Source organism: Diabrotica virgifera, chromosome 3, assembly GCF_917563875.1.
Source record: "Diabrotica virgifera virgifera chromosome 3, PGI_DIABVI_V3a".
Lineage (NCBI taxonomy): Eukaryota > Metazoa > Arthropoda > Insecta > Coleoptera > Chrysomelidae > Diabrotica > Diabrotica virgifera.
Genome location: NC_065445.1, coordinates 134750452 through 134770960, shown reverse-complemented (window position 1 = coordinate 134770960; position 20509 = coordinate 134750452). Strand labels below are relative to the sequence as shown.

General features: G+C 33.6%; 1 protein-coding gene across 1 annotated transcript in view; it reads right to left on the bottom strand.

Moving 5' to 3' along the window:
• Positions 1 to 20509, bottom strand: part of LOC114327489 (isocitrate dehydrogenase [NADP] cytoplasmic) — a 65571-nt gene that overhangs the window by 29459 nt on the left and 15603 nt on the right. Inside the window, exon 3 of the mRNA XM_028276129.2 lies at positions 17806 to 17945. Within this exon, the coding sequence (XP_028131930.1) occupies positions 17806 to 17945 (140 nt within the window). The remainder of the gene's footprint in view (positions 1 to 17805; positions 17946 to 20509) is intronic.

The window sequence follows — 20509 nt, the reverse complement described above, 5'->3', positions numbered from 1 at the left end:
ATTGGAAAAATGGAACTTTTTTTGGTTTTAGGAGCTACACTTCACAACCCAATAGGTCCCCATAACGCTCGAGTGTCTGCACATTTAGCATACTTTGCTCCCCTACTACGATGGAATAACAGACAACAGACTGAGAATCCGAGTTATGAAGAACTGCTACATGTAATAAAGAAATTAAAAAATAATAAAGGAGGATGGTATTTCGGCAGAATAATTATTAAAAAACGGAGGATATGAAGTGTGTGAAAGAATCAATTATACATATAACATTATTATGAACATAGGAGCGAATGCCGGAGGAATGAGTAGTTGGCCTTATAAAACCAATATAAGACAGGAAATCAATCAAAAGAATTTCGTAAGTAGCGAAATTAATGTACGTATTGCCTTTGAGCATGGGATCACACATGTTCATTAACTCGGCCCATGGAGAGTTAGAGCCATCTTCTCTAACACTCACATGGGTAATTCCTACCTGGCGCGTCCATGTCGCGGGGGTGGGCACCTCTCACTTCAGTAGGCCGGAGTGAACAGGTGGCGAAGTTCAGGTAGGGACCCAGTTCTGTGGGGTATAACGCGGACCCCTGCCCAGGGATACGGGTGAAGACCACAACGGCGGAGACGGCGTAGAAGACGATCTTCGGTTCGGCGTCAATGGCGGAAGTGGCAGGCCTGTTTTTTCGACATACCACTGCAGAATCGGATCTAAAATGGGCGGTTGTGGATTCTGGTTGGCGAAGAAACATTCGACGGCGAAAGAAAAGGAGCAGATTGGGCTCTTTAGTCCTGTAAGACAACCAATCTAAAGGAAGAAAACCTTGATTACAAATTACCCGGTCCTCCAGGTAGGGGGCTAAGACGTCAGGCCGGTTCCCTGTCACTTGAAAAAATTATAAAAATACCAAAAAGCCTAAAGATTGCCTCGGAATCTCGGACGGATTAAATAATAAACGACTTCGGCGACGGAAAAGGATTATGAACATTGGCACCTGGAATGTGCAGAGTATCAGCGGAAAGATGGAAGAAATAACTGAAGAAATTAAAAAACTAGATATGGATATAGTTGTCTTAACCGAAACAAAGAAGAAAGGGATAGGTATAGAAAAAGTAAACAATTATGTACATATATTCAGCGGAGTTTCAAAACACGAGAGAGCGAAAAGAGGAGTATCCGTTCTAATACACAAAAAACATAAACATAAAATCACTGACTTTGAAGCAATAGACGAAAATATAATAAGAGTAAACATAACGATAAAAGAAACACCTATTACGATACTTGGGATTTATGCAATCAGTGATGATGAACCTTACACAAACAAAGATGAGTGAGTTCTTTGCTAAAGTTAACGACGAAAATTGGAAATAGAAGAGAATTGATAGTTATGGGAGACCTGAACAGTAGAGTAGGTCGTAAAGTAGATAATAAGGTGGTAGGTCCCTACGGAGAAATAAACCAGAATGATAATGGTGAGAGGCTAATTGAAATATGTGAAAACCATAAATTAAAAATAACCAATGGATTTTTTAAACATAGAGATGTACACAAGTACACCTGGACCCAAACTACAAGAAATTTAAAGTCAATTATAGACTATGTCATCATAAAACAAAATACTAATATGCAAGTACAGGACACAAGAGCATACAGAGGAATAACATGTGGTTCAGATCATTATGTCGTAAAATCAAAAGTAACCTGTCCATTTAGATATAAAATAACACATAATCAAACAAATTGTCAACCCCAACAAGAAGAAACTTTGGAAAAAAGAAGTTATAATTTGGATAGTTTGACCCAAGAGAGTACAAGAATACTATATCAACAAAGACTGGACGGCAAACTAATGAATATAACTGAAACATCAACAGTAGAGGAGGTATATAGAAACGTAGTCGTTAGCGTTAAAAAAGCTGCAGAAGAAGCACTCGGCTTTAACACTCAAAGACAAAGTGAAAAACTATGGTGGAACAAAGAAATAGAAGCACTCGTAGAAGAGAAAAAGCAAGCGTATATCAGATGGCTGAGCAGTAAACAACAAGAAGATAGAGATGAATACCTGGAACTCAAAAGAATAACAAGAAGAACAACAGTAAAAGCAAAAAGAGAAATGTGGGATAAGGTAGTCGTTAGCGTTAAAAAAGCTGCAGAAGAAGCACTCGGCTTTAACACTCAAAGACAAAGTGAAAAACTATGGTGGAACAAAGAAATAGAAGCACTCGTAGAAGAGAAAAAGCAAGCGTATATCAGATGGCTGAGCAGTAAACAACAAAAAGATAGAGATGAATACCTGGAACTCAAAAGAATAACAAGAAGAACAACAGTAAAAGCAAAAAGAGAAATGTGGGATAAGGTAGTCGTTAGCGTTAAAAAAGCTGCAGAAGAAGCACTCGGCTTTAACACTCAAAGACAAAGTGAAAAACTATGGTGGAACAAAGAAATAGAAGCACTCGTAGAAGAGAAAAAGCAAGCGTATATCAGATGGCTGAGCAGTAAACAACAAAAAGATAGAGATGAATACCTGGAACTCAAAAGAATAACAAGAAGAACAAAAGTAAAAGCAAAAAGAGAAATGTGGGATAAGAAGTGCCAGGAAATTAATACCTACCTGGGAGGCAGAAAATGTACAGAAACATGGAAGTTCCTCAATAAAATAAGAACTAACGAAAGGAAGAGCACAAACATTAAATTAATATCCACACAAAAATGGGAAAAGTACTATGGGGAACTACCGACAGAAAATAGGGACGAATACTTAACTCAATCACCAACAGAGGTTAACATTGAAGGAGAAGATATAACAATACAAGTGACAGAAATTAGAAAAGCTATAAAAGAACTGAAAAACGGTAGGTCTCCAGGACCAGGGGATATCCCAGCCGAACTAGTAAAATGTGGATCACAAAAATTGTTTGAAACCGTCACTTGGTGCATAAATCAATTTATAAATGGTTCTCCCGTACCCGACGAGTGGAAAGTTGCTTATATTTCGTCGATCCATAAGAAAGGAGATATGCTTAAATGTTAAAACTATAGAGGGATATCAGTGACTAGTACATTCAGCCGTTTGTATGGACGAATAATTAGAGACCGCATTGAGAAGGAGTACAAAGACCAAGAGGAAGAAGAACAATCCGGTTTTCGAACAGGAAGAAGCTGTACTGATAATATCTTCTGCCTCAAACAATTAATAGAAAAAAAATTAAGCACAAATCAAGAAACCCACCTCATGTTTATTGACTTGCAGAAGGCGTACGATACAGTTCCTGTAAACAAACTCTGGAACGTGTTACGACAGACGAATATTAGTGTCACCTTAATAAAAGCCTTAAGAAATTTGTATGAAGGGTCAACATCACAAATAAAAACTGGAAACAGATTATCGCAAAGCTTCCTGGTTAATAAAGGTCTACGTCAGGGGTGTTGTGTATCACCGACCTTATTTAAAATATATGTTGCAAAAGCATTGAAAGAGTGGAAACGAAAATGCAGAGGCATGGGCGTAGACCTTGGAGAAATTTGCTTATATACAATGCAGTTTGCTGATGACCAGGTTGTTATAGCAAACGATAAAGATGATTTAGAGTACATGGCAAGGAAATTACAAGAAGAATATAGAAAGTGGGGACTAGAAATTAATACAGAAAAAACAAAATACCTGCCAATAGGTACCGAACTATCGAACATCACATTAGAAAATAATGAAATCATCATGCCCTGCGATCATTACACATATCTAGGAATCGTTTTTGACACAACGGGGAAAGATGATGAAGAAATAAAGAGAAGAATAACACAATCCAGAAAAACAATAGGTTGTCTAAACAGCGTACTGTGGAATCATGAAATAGGAAAAAGAAGAAAACACAATATCTACGAATCTCTTATTAAAAGCAGTCTATTGTACGGAGCAGAAACTTGGCGGATAACCGAAAACAACAGAAGAAAACTGGAGGCAGTAGAAACGGACGCTTTTAGAAGATCAGTAGGAGTGTCACGCAGAGAGAGAATACGTAATGATGAGATAAGACAGCGAATGGGGGTTGACGGCTCTCTAACAACAGACATAGAAAGAAAACAGCTGATATGGTACGGACACGTCCAGAGGATGGATAACTCAAGACTCACTAAAATAATTATGCAATGGGTACCACCAAACCGCAGAAAGAGAGGAAGACCCAAGAAATCTTGGAGAGAGGGAGTAAAGAAGGCGATGAGCGCAAGAGATCTTAGAGAGGGCCAATGGGATGATAGAGTGTCATGGAAATTAGGCATCGGACAACGTCGCAAGACGTTTTAAAACCAATTGATATATATATATATATATATATATATATATATATATATATATATATATTATATATATTGCCAGTGGAATCGTACATACTATGTTAGAAATTGATGACATCGCAATTACTAGACAAATTATCCAAAATAATTATTTACGGAACATTAATTAGACCTATTGTAATCAATGGCTGTAAAACCGTCTTCTTCTACAGCAGTACAGCCCAAATTGCGCCTTGGCCTCCTTTATTTTTTGCCTCCACCCTTGTTTGTCTGTGGCTGCTCTTCTCCATACACGGATTAAGACACGGGTAATGACAAAAAGATGAATGAATAGCAACTCAAGATATTCGAGAGAAAGATAATGAGAAAAGTATATGGTTCGGTGCAAGAAGGAATACGGCACTTGGAGGATCAGAAAAAACTACGAGATTAATGAATTTAATGAAGGACATGATATTGTACGATTTTAAAAAGTTGGCGTTTTCATGGCTGGAACATGTTCAGAGACAAGAAGATGTAAGGGCGACAAAGAAAATGTTACAATGGAAGCCGAAAGAAACGAAGACCCAGAACGGGATTGTTGGATGATGTGGAAGACGATCTACAAACTATGAAGGTAAGAAAATGGAGGAGATGGGCTCAAAAAAGGTCTGAATGTAACAACATAGAGACAGGCAAATGCCCATCCAGGGTTATCATGTCAACAGAAGAAGACAACTGAAATATCGTTTGCGTTAGTTCGAACAACTGTTGCGTTAGTTCGAAATTAACGAAAGAAAGATCCCGAAGAAGCAATATAAATAGGAAAACTTTGAAACAGAATAGATTTGTTCAGTTTTAGAAGTCTAAAGCTATTACTCCGGTCAACTTACACATTCGAGGCTAAAAAAATTACCATCAAGCTGAAAATTGGCAGGATTGTTTAAAATACCATAATCTAAAAAGTCCTCATAAATCCGACCCGAGCTAAAAAATTTACGCGGGGTCAAAGGTCACCAAATATAGTTTTTAGCGATTTTCAGCGAAACGATAAGTTTTATCATAAAATTAGTTCTAACAAAAAATGTAGATTAGATGCTTATGTAGATCTATAAAAAATGCCTTATTACTTTTTTTTCATGAGAGCCACCGTTTTTGAGATATAACGATTCAAAAAGTTGTAATCGTCATAATATGCGCACACGTTTCCACACCACCTTTGAGGTAGTGTACTTGGCGAGTTTTTTAACGTCGTTTCCCCAGTAGGCCTATTCCACGGATCTGTTATGATTCTGTTTAATTTGAAGCTTTTATTTGGCTTTAATTGGCAAGGGTTAAAATGATAAAAGCTATAAAAAGCGGTATAAATTAAAAAAAAAAGGGAAATTTATCAAACTGGTTCATAATTTTCTAATACTTCTGCTTCACTTGTTCTTCTTCTCCTTGTTATTCTTCCTCTTCTTCTTCTTGTTCATCCTGGGTGCAAGTAAATTGCCCCAATAATGACATATCGCATGGCTCCTCGATAGAATCAAATGTATCCTCAATTGTTGGTGATTCAACATTGCAGCACGACCGGTTTTGACAATTAGTGCATGCTACCGAACAAAACAGTCCAACTTTTTTGCAACCACATTTAGCACTACATCCCTTTTTACAGTTGCAAAAAATTGTGTTCAGGAGTTTTTCCGGCACAGGTGGGAGTAAAGTTTGAATTGGTTCTAATGAACTGTCGACTAATTTCCATCTCCAGTCTTTTGGATCTAGCTGATAACCAAGCCACACTTGAACTTGGTAATGCATACACCCGAAAAATATGTTGATGAGCAGGCGCTGAGGTTGGAGGAAGACAAGATAACTGCACTTGTTTTTTGTTTCGAGTACTTTTAAAGAAACGTGCATATCGAAACTTATCTAAGCACTGCGTAAGCACGTAGTTTTCTTAGGCGCTCCATACATAGAGAGAAGAAAGCTAATTCCGTTGGAAATAATTTCTTGTGAAGTTGAATTAATTTTTTTTTAAACTTCAACACATTCAAGTATATCTTGTTTTTTAAACATTTTAAAAACAGTCGTTTTACCCCTCCTGAAAAATGCAGATGTCGTATCACAGCCAGTTATTGCGTGTAAAAATAGTATATATGATTTTGACACATTGCAAAAGTAGATAAACTTTTCGATAAATATATTTCCGATTGGTGTTGAGCTTTTCCAGGTTTTAAAAAAAAGATAGTATTTTCGATTGGAGTTCTACCAGTGAGTAATACGAGCAAGTCTACATCTTCACCTACAACAATAGTTGTATTTGTTAAATTGAATTGCTCTATGGCTGTTTCAATTATCATTACGTCAGCATCATTATTTGCTTGTTTTATCGATATATTTTCAGCAATAAACTTTTATTTCAGCATTGAAATGAACCGAGATTTGTTGTAAGTATTTGCAAGAAATTTCTGTTGAGTGGTAGAAGGAAGATTACGGTGTAATTTGCATAATAGTAAACAAACTAAACTTGCATAAAGTTTATTGTATAATGAAATATTTATTAGTATTTAGCAATAAACATTTTGCCTAGAAAGTTGTCTTTCATTATTATATTCAAACCCTTCTGAGAAAAGAATAGGTAGGATGATTAGATTAGCCGACGAACGTGTTTATTCCGACAAAACCCATCTTTACAAATTGAATTAAGGCGCATAAATAAAAAAAATTATTATAAGTTAATACTTTGTCATATCAATTTACTATTTTTGTTGGGATTAAGCCGTGAAATTGAAATAATTCTTATTATTTTCGCGTTACATTCACTTTGTAAAGATTTTTTTGTTGGCACTGTAATATAATACAGCTTATACATTGCATCCCTCGGTAGACCGCAAGCTGTTAAATAATAAATATAAAACATTATCATATTTATAATCTTATATTATTATGTGTAATATAAGTTAAGTTGACCGATAGAATATTATGTTTACTTGTATTACAGCTTCAGTGATGTATTCGCGGTGTGCAAGTACTTGGAAAGGGAAACGAGAAACGACCGTGCGCGAGTCGCGGAGAAATATTGCAACTATCTTAAATAATTCATATTGTCAATTGAAATTGTCAAATTGACGTATATTTCATACCTTCTGTCATTGACGCAGAAAAATTATATATTGCTCCACAATATTGATATGATATGCAATTATTACATAAAGGTAAATTTAATTAATTGTATTTTGCTTGCAGTACTGCATTTTAATAACTGATTTTATTTACTACATACAATTGTTTACGTTTGCTAAACATAACCTGCATCTTATTTTTTCTTCTTATTATTTTTTTGGACTATGGTCTTGACAATTATCCAGCAACCAGGACTAATATAATTGGCCAATATAATTAAAAGTGCGAATAAAAGTACAGAGCGTAGAAATAGAGGTCGCTTTGCCGAACTTGCACGGTCCCAATATACCTGGTGTACTAATACATTATATTATGACGATTAGAAGTCTTTCAACTCTTTGAATCGTTGTATCTCAAAAACGGTGGCTCTTAGGAAAAAAAGTATTAAGATAAATATTTTATAGATAATTATCTAATCTACATTTTTTTTTAGAACTAATTTTATGATTAAACTTACCGTTTCGCTGAAAATCGCTAAAAACCATATTTGGTGACCTTTGACCCCGCGTAAATTTTTTAGCTCGGGTCGGATTTATGAGGACTTTTTAGATTTCATTTATGATGGTATTTTGAACAATCCTGCCAATTTTCAGCTTGATGGTAATTATTGTAGCCTCACTCCTATTTTTGAGTCTAACTAGACCGGTCTATATAGATAGTAAACATGAACTGCACACACCGGCAAAATTAAAGGAACACCTTAAAAATGGGACATGTTTGACGTCTCGACTTTCCTAAACCAGTTGTTCGATTTGAGTGATAATTTTATATGTTATAGACTTATTATTTAAGAATATCAGTGTAATAATATTGTTTCTAGACAGGTAAATGTCATTTAATACCGGGTAGAACAATCATACTGTATTTTTATCTTAAAGTTCGGAACACCCTGTGGTATATTCTAGCATATATAAAATATTGAAATTAAAACACAATAATTGTAGTCTTAGGCTTTCTTAACATTTACTTTTCTGGTTCATTTGCTTATGTTGGATAATAAAAAAGTTAGGTACTTTAACAACTATCCATGTTCTTCAACAATGCAGGGTGTTTCTAAATAAGTAGGACAAACTTTAAGGGGCAATTCTGCATGAAAAAATAATGTCCGTTTGCTTTATAAACATATATCCGCACATGCTTCGTTTCCGAGATACGGGATATTGAATTTTTTCTTACAAACTGACGATTTATTTATTGCTCTAAAACCGTTGAGATATGCAATTGAAATTTGGTAGGTTTTAAGAGGTAGTTATTGCGCATTTTTTGACATACAATTAAGAATTTTATATTCACCATTGGCGTGCATACGGGTATAAACATTTTAGATATATCTCAATTGCATATCTCAACCGGTTTTAGAGCAATAAATAAATCGTCAGTTTGTAAGAAAAAATTCAACATCCCGTATCTCGGAAACGAAGCATTTGCGAACATATGTTTATAAAACAAACAGTTATTATTTTTTCATGTATTTTCAGAAATACCCCTTAAAGTTTGTCGCACTTATTTAGAAACACCATGTATTGATGAAGAACATGGCTAGTTGTTACAAGTACCTAACTTTTTTATTATTCAACATAAGCAAATGAATCGAAAAACAGAATGTTAAGAAAGCCTAGGACTACAATTGTGTTTTAATTTCAATATTTTATATATATTCTAGAAATGGTGTTCCGAGCTTTAAGGAAAAAACACAGTATGATTGTTACACCCGGTATAAAATGACATTTACCTATCTAGCAACAATATAATTACACCGATATTCTTAAATAATCAGGTTACAACATAAAAATCACTCAAATCGGACAATTGGTTTAGGAAATTCGAGACATCATTGATGTCGTCACATCAAGCATGTAATATGTCCCATTTTTAAGGTGTTCTTTAATTTTGCCGGCGTGTGTATTTAGTAGTAAAACATTATCAAATCATCCTTCTTTATTGTACATTGTTAATATTATTTGTATAAGTATCAAAATTAATAAGTATAATAACTAGTCCTGTCGCCAGGGGGGGTACAACGGCCTCCTTAATTCAGATGGACTTACCCAAGTTTTTTTATGTATTTTGACCCGTAGAACACGAATTTTTTGGGTAACAGTTGATCCGGATGTCGATAAGATTGTTATAAACAAAGAACTTGAGGAATTACATAGCAGCGATTTTTCGCAAAACAAAACATTTTTTTGTATTTTTTGGGTGATTCTCAGCAAAAAATGATCTTACAAGTTTTTTCGTACGACGCATAGTTTTCGAGATAAACGCGGTTGAACTTTCAAAAAATCGAAAAATTGCAATTTTTGAACCGGAATAACTTTTGATTAAAAAATAAAATAGCAATTCTGCTTACTGCATTTGAAAGTTCAAGTCAAATTCTATCGGTTTTGATTATTTGCATTGCTAAAAATTAAGTTTTTATTTGTTAAAAAAAAGCTATAAACACATAGTGTTTCCCGGGCCCAATGCATGCGTTTTAATGGACGTAATATACGTAAAAATTCTGTATGCGCGCCTACTCGTTCGATTTCAAATTAGAAATGCATTAAAACATCATTCAATCACTATGTGTTTATAGCTTTGTTTAACAATAAAAAAATAAGTTTTAGCAATGAAAATAATCAAAACCGATAGAATTTTACTTGAACTTTCAAATGCGGTAAGCAGAATTGCTATTTTATTTTTCAATCAAAAGTTATTCGGGTACAAAAATTGCAATTTTTCGATTTTTTGAAAGTTCAACCGCGTTTATGTCGAAAACTATGCATCCTACGAAAAAACTTGTAAAATAAATTTTTGCTTAGAATGACCCAAAGAATACAAAAACATGTTTTGTTTTGCGAAAAATCGCTGTTATGTGATTCCTTAAGTTCTTTGTTTATAACAATCTTATCGACATCCGGATCGACTGTTACCCAAAAAATTCGTGTTCTACGGGTCAAAATACATAAAAAAGAACTTGGGTAAGTCCATCTGAATTAAGGAGGCCGTTGTAACCCTACTCGCGACAGGACTAAACGGTTTAAAAGTTAGAATAAGAATCATAATTATTCGGTATCTTTTATTTAAGCGAATACGCTCTGGAATTATAAAAAATTGTCTTAACGACGTTCTACACCTTCGTTGCGGGGTATGCCTCTCAGAGGAAAGGGGGGAAACTTATATGCAAGCGAAAGTTGGTAACAATGCATTTATAGCGGAATACTCAAATCATATGTTTCAGTATTGAATACTTTATAAAAATAAATTATAATAAATTACGGAATAAATTACGGAATTAATTATAATAAATAAATTAAAAATAAATGGTACGGTAAACAATCCTCATTTTTTAATATGTTATTCCTTACAAAAAAACCTTTAATTTAAGCACAAATAATTAAAAATCGTAAATTTGGGTCAAAAGTTATTAACTTTTTAAGAATTCCCATAAGAGCCCATGTTAAAACTTAACTTTGACCCTTAATAATAATTAAACGGCACGGTAAAACAATTTTTAAAAAATGAAGTCTTAGTTTTTTGAAGTAAACTATAACATACTAAAATTTCATGCAAATCTTTAATTCTTTGCCGAAGGTGTAGAACGTCGTTAATATACGCTATCTTTTATTGCACTTCTAGAAGGAAAATGTTATTACTTTCATTACGTAAAGTTATCTTAATTTAAAATAAGGCATCTTAATTATTAACTTATTTTTTCGCTTATCTCCAAGTATTACATCAAAAACACTTAAGAAATCACGTAAAATGTTTATGTTTTGAAATTTTTTTAACGCCTTTACGTAGTAATGAGGAATAATCACGCTAACAGAGGTTATTGGTATTGCAGTGAATTTCAAATGTGTATTACAAAGGTCAACAATTGTTTTTGTTATCATTATGTATTCTACATTACCAATCTGAAGTATAATTTGTTAATGACTGATATTCACCTATTTTTGGATCTGACATAAAATTAGCAATTACAAATAAAAGATAAAGACAAAGTTAAAATTTGAATAAAATTTGAACAAAGTCTACAGAAAAAGTGACTACCGGTTGATTATGAAGCCTTTATACAAAAATTTTGAACTTAAATGGACTTAGTAAGTCCTAGGTTTTCACCAAGCGTGATCGGAAGTTGAACCGGAAGTTGACATTTGAACTCTTCGTGTAACTTTCGATTGATTTATTATTAGACTAATTTTGAATAATATTTGCCCAACTTCCAGTCATAACTTTTTAACCTGAAATGATATCAAAACCGATATATTATCACGTGTATTGTTCTGCGACTATAATGTGGCATTTCCGGTCCCATTATTTTAACCGGAAGTGATATAAAAACCGGAAGTACATATATATGTTCTTCTTTTGCGAAGGCGCGTCGAATAATATATCTCTTGTAATATTTCGGCGATTTTAAAACAGTACTTTCGGTTACAACTCTTGAATTGAAAGTCTTAGATCAAATTTCTTACTTTTATTACCAATTTTGAGTTATTAGCTTTGATTCGACACCTCATTTGTCATTCTATGCCATTCAATACCATCTTTGGACTATATTATAAGCTTTCATTCGACATCTAATTTGTTACTCTACCTGTTTTAACAACGAAGGAGTTGTATTTATAGACGGACAGACGGATGGACACATAGGCATGAAACCAGAAGTATATATCTGTATGCCGGAGGTAAAGGGCACTATGTCCATTTTTGTCAATATTGGGATTATACTGCAGTTATAATGAACTTTTAATTCTCCACACAGAGGTATAAAGCACTATGTTCTACTTTAAAAAATAATAAAGATAAGCACTTTATAAAAAGTATCATGTCACATTTTCTTTAGAGGCAAAGGGCACCATGTGGACATGAAAACTCTATAAATCTGTGTACATTCCTGTATCCCTGTCGTTAAATGTAAACAAATATTAAGTTTTACACTTTACCCTGTAATGTTTGTCATGAAGGAGAAACAAATTAAAGTTTAACATTGTATAATGCATTTTTAGTAAACATCTAGTACCACGACCCAAAAGATTTTGAAGAGGTAAACAGCACTATGTCCACTATATTGTGTTTTAAATTTTTTTTATTATTAATAAATCAAGTCTGGTATCACAATATGTGTTTTAAATAATACAATTTTGAAAGTTAATAATCTGAAGAATAAATTAGACAAGCAGGCACGTAGCCAAAGGGGGGTCCATGGGGTCCGGACCCCTCCCAAAACTGTCTCGGCTTTGGTACCAAAGCAGCAAGTTTATCCCCAGACCCCAAGTTATTATTATTATTTTTGAAAAAGTAAACGAAGTTATTATTATTTTTTACTAGGATTATTTGTTTTTATTCAGTGTACGTTTCAACATATATCCAGTTTAAAAATCAGATTTACCACAGGGAAAAGTAATCTATTAACATTTTAAATTCTTTTACCTGGATTTGCCTCTACAGAAAAAGCAAAATTGCTAGAGAATGTGTCTGCCTATTACTCACACTATCCTTCTCTTACAGCAATAAAAGCTGAATATACGTTATGGTATAACTGTAATACAATATCATCTTTGGAACCAAATACCGAAATTCTCCGCGTAATGAACATTGTAATAAAGATTTTTTTCCAAAAATTTACAAATTCCTTATAATTTTGGCAGCTATCCCTGTCACAACGGCCAGTGTAAAACGTTCGTTCTCAACAATGAATCGAGTAAAAACTTCACCCGGAAACAAGATGGTAAACGACGAAAGACTCATTGTATTGGCTCTTCGGTCCGTTCATTGGAATGTTGAGTTAAAGCGTATATTACCTCAATCAACGGTTAAAGCCACGTAAGTACATTTTTTATCAAATAACCAAATATTACTGGGTCCACAACTGAATAGAAGACCAGATGGAATCCTATATTTCGTTATAGTAGTCTCTAACATCATCATCTTCTTCTTCTTCTTTAGCCCATTTCTATCCAGCTTTGGATATAGGTCTTCCCCAAATCTTTCCATATAATCTGTCCTTCTTTGCGCTTTTCCAGTGAGTTCCTGTAGCTTATACAATATCGTCCTTTCATCGCATCTGAGGTATTCCTCTTCTTTCTCTCACGGCCTCCAGTTTTATATTGTGGCATTCCATCTTTTATCTTCCTGTCTCGCATTGTGACCCGCAAATCTCCACTTTAACCCTGTTATATGTGATGATTAACATCATCAGAGACGCTAAAATGATATTAAAAATACAATGGTGAAATTAGGTGTTTGAAAAATTTTACCGTCTAATCTAACCAAAAATTTGAGTTGTAATAAATAATCATTTCGTTGTGATTCGAAACAAGACCAGTCTTATTTTAGTTAGTTCAGAGAACGCCAAAAGTGATCTAACTAGTTTCAACTCTTGTTAGAGTCTCTTCAGAGAGCACATATTTGATTCTCTCTGAACCACTAAAATTCTGGCTGTCAGCCTCTACCCACAAACGAAAGATTATGATGATATGGATACTGTGGTGGCATCTGCTAAAGACGAACGAAAGTTTTACTTTTAATACTAACAATATTAAAAATAAAACTTTATCAGAACTAATCTCCCGATTACACCATTCGTGGCTACTAAAATTTGCAAGCCAGCGAATCGCCGAAGTAAAGAGTTGCATCTATCTAGAATCTAGAGGATCTATCAAGTTGCATCTCACTACCCGCCTGTCCAACACGGCAAAATTCCAACAAAGATTAGTTCCCAATACTCAGAATAGGAGTAGAATTAATAAAAATAATAAATAATCATTTCGTTGTGAATCGAAACAAGAGCAGTCTTATTTTAGTTAGTTCAGAGAGCGCCAAAATTTGAGTTGTGCTTGGACCCCCCTCAAGCACATTTCCTGGCTACGTGCCTGTAGACAAGGGATTGTGACATAATGTGTATTAACATAAATCCGGTGCATAAAGAAACACAAAAATAAACTTAAAACGCTTCTCCTGTAAAATTACAAATTTGTGACATAGTGCCCTTTACCTCCGGCATACAGATATTTGTTCTTGTCTTGCTAAGGCGCGTCGAATAATATATCGATTGTATTATTTCGACGAATTTAAAACAATACTTCCGGTTGCAACTCTAGAACCGGAAGTGCGAGGTCAAATTTCTCACCTTTAGTACCATCTTTGGGTTATAAGCTTTGATTTATACCTCATTTGTCATTCGATCTGTCCTAATAACGGAGGATTTGTGGTTAGGGACGGACGGACAGACAGACATGGATAATACAAAGTTTTCGCATTTTAATGGTGAAAACAAAACTTTTATAAATAGATATTCCCTTTTAAAACTAAGTCGTGCTGAAAATAAGGCTACTAGTGCGGCAGATTCGTGCAAATATTATAAGAATTGTGCATTTAATGATAGAAGCATATAATTTGGACCACATATTCTACACATATAAACGTTCAAACGTTCAAAAATGGCGGGGATTCAAAATGGCGACTATACATATTATGTGACTAATAGCACGATAACTTTTGAACGAGGCTTCAGATTTCAACCAAATTTGGTATATAGGTTCTTTTTTTGATGTATAAGATCGAAGTCTTGAACCGGAAGAATAGATTTACCAGAAGTTGTGTTTTTCCTGGTTTTTATGTAAAAATATGTTGTTTTTTTTTTCAATTCTTTCACCCTGTATGTATTAATTTTTCAAAAATTTAAGACGGCCATTAAAAAGAGCGTAAACATATTTTTTAGGAAATATTTTGAACTTTTTAGTTATGTTAATTACCATTTAATAAATACAAAACGTATCTTCACATGTACCTATATGCGGCAGATTCGTGCAAATATTATAAGAATTATTGTGCATTTAATGGTAGAAGCATATAATTTGGACCACATATACTACACATATAGAGGTACAAATTTAGATACGAGACCATCTCAGTTTTTGTTCCTTTTACAAAAATGGCGGGCATTCAAAATGGCGACTATATATATATATATATATATATATATATATATATATATATATATATATATATATATATATAAAAAACAAAATATGCTCAAGGTGGAATGCAACCATAGACACGTGTTTCTGACTTATTAGTCGTCATCAGTATGATATAGCTAAACAGGAGCAATGCAACCAATTTGTGGCTATAATATATATATATGTGACTAATAGCACGATAACTTTTGAACGAGATAACAGATTTCAACCAAATTTGGTATATAGGTTATTTTTTTGATGATTAATATCGAGGTGTTGAGCCGGAAGAATCGGTATACCAGAATTTGTGTTTTACTGTTTTTTTTTTTATGTAAAAATATGTTGTTTCTCTTTCAATTCTTTCACCCTATATATATGCTAATTTTTCAAAAAGGTAATACCGGCGTTGAAAAGAGCGTAAAAATATTTTTTAGGAGATATTTTGAACTTTTTAGTTATATTAATTACCATTTAATAAATGCATAACGTATCTTCACATGTAGGTACCTATGTGCGGCAAATTCGTGCAAATAATAATATAAGAATTATTGTGCATTTAATGGTAGAAGCATATAATTTGGACCACACATACTACACATACAAAGATTTAAATTTAGATATGAGGCCATCTCGGATTTAGTCTTTTACAAAAATGGCGGGCATTCAAAATGAATCTGCGATCCATAGGTACATGTAAACATACGTTATGCATTTATTAAAAATGGTAATTAACACAACTGAAAAGTTAAAAATATTTCCTAAAAAATACATTTACACTCTTTTCAATGGCGGTATTACCTTTTTGAAAAATTTATATATAGAGGGTGAAAGAATTGAAAAAGAAACAACATATTTTTACATAAAAAAACAGTAAAAACACAAATTATTTTAAACCGATTCTTCCGGTTCAAGACCTCGATATTATTCATCAAAAAAACAACCTATATGTACCAAATTTGGTTCAAATCTGACGTCTCGTTCAAAAGTTATCGTGCTATTAGTAACATGTCGCTATTTTGAATGCCCGCCATTTTTGTAAAAGGAACAAAAACTGAGATGGCCTCGTATCTAAATTTGAACCTTTACATGTGTAGTATACGTGATCCAAATTTTATGCTTCTACCATTAAATGCACAATAATTCTTATAATATTTGCACGAATATGCCGCATATAGGTACATGTGAAGATACGTTTTGCATTTATTAAATGGTAATTAACATAACTAAAAAGTTAAAAATATTTCCTAAAAAATATTTTTACGCTCTTTTCAATGGCAGTATTAACTTTTTGAAAAATTAATACATACAGGGTGAAAGAATTGAAAAAAAAACCAGCATATTTTTACATAAAAACCAGGAAAAACACAACTTCTGGTAAACCGATTCTTCTGGTTCAAGACCTCGATCTTATACATCAAAAAAGAAGCTATATACCAAATTTGGTTGAAATCTGAGGTCTCGTTCAAAAGTTATCGTGCTATTATTAGTCACATATTAATTATAGTCGCCATTTTGAATCCCCGCCATTTTTGTAAAAGGCAAATCTGAGATGGCCTCCCATCTAAATTTGAACGTTTATATGTGTGGAATATGTGGTCCAAATTATATGCTTCTATCATTAAATGCACAATTGTTTCACATATCGGCTGCACTATACATTTTTCTTCATATAGAATATTTTAACATAACCACAGATTATCAGAACATAATGTTCTGATAATCTGTGAAATAACTAAATTACTACAAACTGCAATTCATAGTTTAATTAAAAATTTCCACAAATGATTCATTTTGAACTTTAGTTTATTTACAACAAAAACGATTTTTAATTCAAGGTTATAGAAAACTTTTATGGGTGCTACTTAAACGTTAACTAGAAATCGGTTAATACTGATATAGATGATTTTTGAACTAATACAATTCATAATTACTATGCATAATTGCTTTATATTCTGTAAATTGATGATCCATCCTTTACCGTTCTTAAACACTAACAAAGATTAATTACTATTCAAATCAAATATTGGACGTTGAAAATATCTTCCATTAATAAGTTGGAGGTCGGGCAGTCGATCTCCAGTCTTAAGAAGAGCAAATACTGAGAGAAAATTGATCAACTTGATCAAGATACGAAAAATTAGATATCTAGTCCATATACCGAGAGGGGAAAAATGCGCAATCTCTCAACTAATCATTCAAGGAAAGATTGAGGGTAAAAGAGGAGTAGGTAGCAAACAATGTCGTGGCTAAGAGATGTAAAGAACTGGACAGGCATAAATAACACTGGTGGTGGGCTTTTACATGCCACAAAAGACAGACGTCTGATGTATAGCTCATGTTTTCTTCGACAACACAATTAATACGAAGAGTTAAATTTAATAAAACAATAAAAACATTTTATAAAACTCGTTAAAGACTTACCCATTGCAACACCAGGCCCCTTGTAGTCGTGAACTACATATTTCTGAGTATCACCGCTGGCACCAGTGAAAATTAATTCCAATTTACCAGCACTAGGAATGATAACATCGGTAGCTTTGTATTGGTCTGCGTGAGCGTGTCTGTTAACAAAAAAATTGCAAAACTATGCATCCTGTTACGACTTATATATAAAATTTTAGCATATAGGTTTTTCTATTATATGAAGGAGAGGATCAAACATCAACACAACAAGTCAGATATCACATGAGGTATTTAAAACCCAATGCATCGGTTCTCAGATTTTACACGGAACTTAGTTGATAAAACTACTTATCCAATATCAAACCTAATATTTTCAAGACTATTAGATATTGATAAAACGATTCTTTTTTGGTAATTAGAAATATGATGAAAAAGTCATTGTTTGCACATTTTTTAAGTTTTTTTTTTATGTGAAACGTAATACGGTACTGAAACTATTTTCCTGTGCCATTTTTATATTAACTACCATACTTTATCGGCTGTCTTCACGCGTGTCTTCGGCTTTCGTCCATTAATTCTCACGTGCTTATGCCATTAAATTCGTCTGTGTGTTTCCTATCTTCCTTCATCTTGAGCCTCATGTTTCACTCTGATGTCTTTATTTTTCTTATATGATCCCCTCTGGATAAGGTTTTTTTAAAACTTTTGCAAGACCTGGCAACTGGAGATGTCATTTTCCTAGATACCTATTTGTATTATGATATCTGTTCTGTAGTTTTACTATTGACCACAGTTTACATTTTATTTGGTCTTTACCTACCATCATGCACTTTGTTTTCGATTGATATGTTCATGATGATTTCGCTACTTACATTATGGCATTTATGAAATTATCTCTGCAGATCATACATGTGATCATTACGGGGTGTGACCACTTCATTACGGGGTGTGACCGGTTTGATCTTCGGACATGTGGGTTCCACTTTTCCATTGGAACACACATGTCCCCTGGGGCTGGGGTTGATACGAGCATGATACGAGTATGTGCATACATTTTTTATTGTTCACATTCCTACGTTTAATTTTTGTGGTATTATTTACACTTAAGCTATGGAGGCATGGAGGGTTTTATGATATTAATAAGAAGTCTTCTTGAAGACTTGATAGAAGATATGATTACATTTCCCTTCAATTCGAGCTCCACCATTCTTCTATATCATGTGTTTCGAGGTTTCACCTCTTATCAGGAAGATTTGTGGTAGCTCGAATTTAACCCGGCATCCGACAGGTGAACTTTTTTGCCACTAACAGACAGGTGGGGTGTGACAAAACCCAGCAACTGAAAGAGTTAAAGAATCTGAAAAATATCTTTACGTTTAGTTTTTTGTAATATTATGTGGAACGTCAACATCTTGAAGCTGGTCAGCATAGTCACTATTTACACTAACATTGTCTATTTCTTCATTTACTTCCGAATCACTCTTGCCAATACATTCGTCACTGTCTGCTTCATTCCATAAGGCCTGAAGGAGTGCTTATTCTCGTTCGCAATTCATTTTAGCTTAGACTAATAAAAAATACGTTAAAATCTGTAATAAGTATTATTCACTTACCTATACAGTAGAACCCCTATAAGTCGGCCCCCGTTAACCCGGACCGATTTTCATCAGACAAAACAAACATTGTTTTCACTTTTACTGAGTTTTTTACCAAGAAATAAACAATAGGTACTGTATACAACTATATGTATGTAATTTAGATGCACTGTGCATATGCACATAAACATATTTCATGTTTTTGCAATTTTTTTTTTTTTTTTGCAATTTCATGTTTTTGCTGTGTAAAAAAAAACATATATTTATTAGCATTTAGTATTAGTATTTAGTATTAGCATGTAGTTTTTTTTTTGTCGATTTAATTATTTGTAAATTAATTTAAGTTGGTTATGGCCATGAATGAGGAGTATACCTACTGGTCAATTAAATGTTTCCACTTCTACATATGTATGTATGTATGTGCGTGCATAAGTATTATATGTGCGCACATGTACCTAATATATTATGTAATGCAATGTATTATATTTGGAATATTGTAGCAAACAGTAATTTATTATCTATCGTGGCTGAATGGATCAAGTAATCCAAAGCCAATAAGGAAGGGAAAAAAAAAAGTTTTTGCAATTATAATGGAGTTTATCTGTAGGTAAGTATATACCGTGTTTTATTAATTTTTACCATATTCTCCGGCTAACTAGGATTTTTGATAACCCGGATCGGTCCTGGTCCCGATTAATCCGACTTATTGAGGTTCCACTGTACTTACTTATTTATAGGAGTAAAACAAAATAAAGACAATTCTGCAGAAAGTACAAAATCCGACTCGTGGGGTATGACCAATTTCAATCCAAATGTACTTGCTGAAACTAATAAGACGACTAAAAACTATGTGTCATCGCATAGATGAATATACAATAGAACGCTGTCTAGCCGCTAGTTCCACTACATACAAAATTTCCTTATGTTTTAGGCGCTTCAGTATTGTTGGGGTGTACTACACCCCACCTGTCGGATGCCGGGATAAATTAAATGAAAAGTCAGTTTAAAATATCCATATACAAATTGCGTTTCGGGATACCGAATATACCGTTGAGTTTCGGTATATAGAGACTTGACAAATATCTGAACTTTAACGTTCAAAACACATTGTATATTTCTTATCCACA